The 4,164-nt window shown below is 45.6% G+C and overlaps 1 protein-coding gene across 1 annotated transcript; it reads right to left on the minus strand.

The window, feature by feature from the left end:
* Positions 1 to 1,434: 1,434 nt before the first annotated feature.
* LOC311362758 (leucine-rich repeat transmembrane protein FLRT2) lies at positions 1,435 to 3,465 on the minus strand (the record flags this gene model as incomplete). Its single annotated transcript, XM_084482665.1, has 1 exon — positions 1,435 to 3,465. One exon carries the CDS (start codon positions 3,463 to 3,465, stop codon positions 1,435 to 1,437), a length of 2,031 nt encoding a protein of 676 aa, XP_084338791.1.
* Positions 3,466 to 4,164: the final 699 nt, after the last annotated feature.

A 4,164-nucleotide genomic window follows, 5' to 3' on the forward strand; every position in this document is an offset into this window, starting at 1 on the left:
TTCATCATTTTGAATAAAATGGCTTATGCATGTCTAAAGTAATTTATCAACATTGTTATCAGCTGCAAATAATCAGTATTTGTTTCAAACGTTTTCTTCCTATTGAAGTAATTTGGTAATGTATAACATTGCTGCATACAATTGCCATTAATCAGCAGGTTCATACACAACTACCATTTGGGTAACTTTGATAACAATTCTGATATATTTGAGGACCCGCAACAATAAGGTAGCAGAATTCAGGTTACTTATGCTGTGAGCCATATGACTGAGTCCCCTTGGATGAATACACTGCTCTTCGAAAACCTATTTCAGTTCTGTAAAAACCCCACTGTGAGTGTATAGGGTCCCAAAACAGAAATGGGAATGAACACGCTAAATTTCTGTATGCTTGTATACTCATGTGTAATGATGAGGTAAATAAATAATCATAAAGCAACAAAACAACTTTTCTCAACACCAATTCAATTAACATATGTACAGTACACTTATGTGCAAAAACAGGGATTCAAAAGACATTGTAAGCTAATCCTTCAAGGCACATATATGTCTATATATATATGTATATATATATATATATGTAATAACATTTGCTGAACAAAAATGACAGTCGTTTCAAATTTCTTTGACCGGACATGGCAGATGTGCTTGTTTTAATACATTCTCCAACAGGAAACAATGTCCCTCCATCTCTGATGGATTAAATTTAAAGTATTTAAAAAGAGGGAATATTATGGTCTGCATCGTTTTCTTCAAACAATAATAAAAAAAAGTGGTGTCATATGAATACATGACACCAGTGTTTTTATTCATAATGCGGTTGCTCTAACAATCTAGATGTGTGCAACACACCTAGACTGCGTTTCACCTGCAAGCAGAGAGGATTCTTTAAAGTGTGTTAAACAAATGCAGATTACAAAAAAAGAGTCAAGTGGTGGATTGTTGGTTAAATTCACTTTTAGGCACCACATAAAAACATGCCCTCTTGTGGCTGATTTGTGCGTACCGCTCACCTTTCTCTCTTTTTTGAATTCCTCACTCTTTCTCTTATTTACCTGCCGTTCTGTGCTCTGCGCTATGTTAGCTCAGTAATATATAACAGTTACAGAATACTGCATATGTTAAGGTCAGAAACCGCCATGGCTTGAAGATCATTGATGAAATAACTAAACTGAAAGACTAAGAAATAATCCGGATTGTACATGTCTGTCAGCACAAAAACCAAAACAACTTCATTACACAATAATTTATAAATCCAGTTTTACTAAGGTATATAAAAGGTACAGTTGAATTCAAACAGGTATTGTCCAGCCAAGTGTATAAATTACATATTTTTGAAGACACAGGGGTTTGTGAAATAATAATCATACTGTACAGCGTCTTTCATAATACGGGAAGTCATCAATATAAAGGCTTCTGATGCTTTCCCAACCATCATGTGTGACATAGGTCTGCGTCCTGAACATTGTTCTTGCAGTACACTGTGCTATTGTTCCCCAGGGGGCAGTCTCGGAAGCCTGTGCCCCCATTAGGGGTGTAAATAGGCTGTATGCGGAAATCTCCCTTGAGGAGCTGCTCATTGTTGAGGGACACTATCTGGAAGCTGGTCTCAGTCATTTCCAGGATAGAATTATCCTTCTTGGTGCCCGCTTCACAATAGTCGTCTTTTCTCCGGCCTCGGTTGTATTTCCAATCGGCGGAGGATTTGGATCGGTTCTTCTTGTGCATGTGCCAGCAGAAGATGCTGAGCAGCAGCACCAGCACCACGATCACGGCCCCTCCAATCAGCCCCGCTAGCAAGAAAGGTGAACTTGGGTCCGGCTGTGTGGCCTGTTCGGGTCCCACGGGCCCCTTGTGGTTTGGACCAAAAGTGGCTGTTGTCGTGGTGACCTCTGTGCACTTAGTGTCATCTTTGGGCCGGTAGTTATTAAACGCGTCCAGAGGGATGACACAGATCCGATATGTGGACTTTGGCTCCAGGTTAGGCAATCGAATGCCCCGGTGGTCTCCGCCCACCATCCTCTCCCTGACAGTGTCTCCCGTCAGGCTGGGGCCCATCCTGGCCCAGGTCACCTTGTAGGCGGTGACTGGAAAAGCGGCCACCCAGTTCACGTGAATAGCAGAGCCATTGAGAATAGTAAACGTGACCTGCAGGCTTTCCCTTTTGGGATCTAGTGGCCGCTTAGTCCTTGTTCCACCCTGTCTGGTTGGATAGACAGGTAGAAAGGAAGTGAGTGTGGGGGATGGGGGGCGCCTGGTTGGTGGGGTGCGTTCCTGGGCCACTAAGTGAGCGTCTGGGGTGGATGAGGCAGGTAGGGGCCCAATTGAGCCATCTGACGTGGCGGGAGGATGAGAGGTTAGCGTTGGAGTGGTGGTTGTCATTGGACACTGAAGCAGCTCACCGCTCAGCTCCCTTATCACCATGCCTCGGACCTTCTCCGGCTTTTGGCACATGAAGCCCCGCACATTAAGGGATCCAGGCAAAGACTTCAGCCACGATACCACCCACTGGATGCTACAGTCGCACAGCCAGAGATTGTTGCGAACCGTGAGCTGTCGTAGACTAACAAGGCTGTCAAAGACCCCCTGCGTCAGTGATTGCAGCTGGTTGCTGGAAATATCCAGCTTCTCCAGCTTGTGCAAGCCTGCAAAGGCCCCCACAGGGATGATATTTATCTGGTTCTCTTGAAAGTTCAGCTTCACCAGCACTTCCCCTGGGAGAAACGGTGGAGGGTAGGTGAGTGAATTGCGAGCAAGGGACAGTTCCCTTAGGGTGACGAGATCCTGAAAGGTCCCTGGCGCAATCCCCTCGTCCGTCAACAGGTTCCCGTCCAAGAGGAGACGCTCCAAGCGGGTGACATTCCTAAAGGCCTCCTCAACGATGACAGCAATGCGATTCTCGTCCAACCGCAGCTCCTTCAGGTCCTCTGGGAGACCAATGGGTACGCTGCTCAGGTGGTTCTTGGTGAGAAAGAGCATCTTTAGACTCAGAGCCTCGCGAAACGCACCTTCCTCCACCCCTACGGTGGATATAGAGTTATCGTCCAGATGCAGCTCCTCCAGCCATAACAGCTGAGCCAAGGCTTCCTTGGATATGGTCTGAATGTTATTCTCTTGGAGGTGGAGTACTCTGACATTTTTGGGCAGGTTGATGGGGAACTCATCCAACTGGTTACCATAGAGATACACAGTCTCCACGGAAGCCACGTGGTGGAGCTCCAAGGGGAACCCGGCATTATTTATTTGGTTATTGTGAAGGTAAAGTGTCTTGTAACCTTCGCCGATACCAAAGGGCACGGAGGTCAGGCTCCTCTCGTTGCAGTAAACAAAAGTGCGATCACAGCGGCATTCCTCGGGGCAGTTGGATGCCCGGGAAAACTGTAGGTGAAGGCCGAGAAGTATGGGTATCCATGGGCGTAGTGAGGAGGCCCAGTCCTTATTCCATAGACGCCACTGTATCTCCATTTCAAAGTAATCAGTGAAAATGCAAAGAAATCAAATCCAAATAGAAACACAGTGAATAAAAATGGGCAAAAAAACGCAAAATCCAGTGGGATCACGTTGTCTGAACTTCTGGTGCAGAAAAAAAAGTTTGTGAGTCATCCTTAGGATAACCAAAAACAAAGCCACGGCTGCAGTAGACTTCAGAATGATCTTCCCCAGCCTCGCTCCATACTTGGGTCTGGAATAAGGTGTGGAGCTGATCACATCACGCTTGCTATTAGCATCTTGGTCAGAGTTTGTTTCTGTACGAGCAACATTGAGATATATCAGTACAGTGCATGATAGGTGGTTGATGTGATCCTCAAAAAAGTCTGCCTCCTCCCAGCTGGGGTCTGTTTTTCTATGTTACACACGGCCAGGCCCAGTAAGATGCAGCCTTCCTTGGACTTGACATTTGGATCCACAAACCTGTTGTAAAATGAGAATAATGGAAAAATCAGTGGGTTTAGTTTCCCTCTAAATGTAAGCTGTCTTCCAAGCAAAACCGCAAAAGAATTCGTCCCTTCGGACTGCACAGATGCAAAGCGAGGCATTGGAAATTGGAAATGCTGAGCACTGTGCATACAAATGACTAACGCGGTTGTTACATATTCCTCGGCTAAGACATACAGCGGGTAGCGAGGCATATTGCAATGGCTATTGTGGACATGGTTTTGCTGT

Source organism: Micromesistius poutassou, assembly GCF_964030765.1.
Source record: "Micromesistius poutassou genome assembly, chromosome: 17".
NCBI classification, from domain to species: domain Eukaryota; kingdom Metazoa; phylum Chordata; class Actinopteri; order Gadiformes; family Gadidae; genus Micromesistius; species Micromesistius poutassou.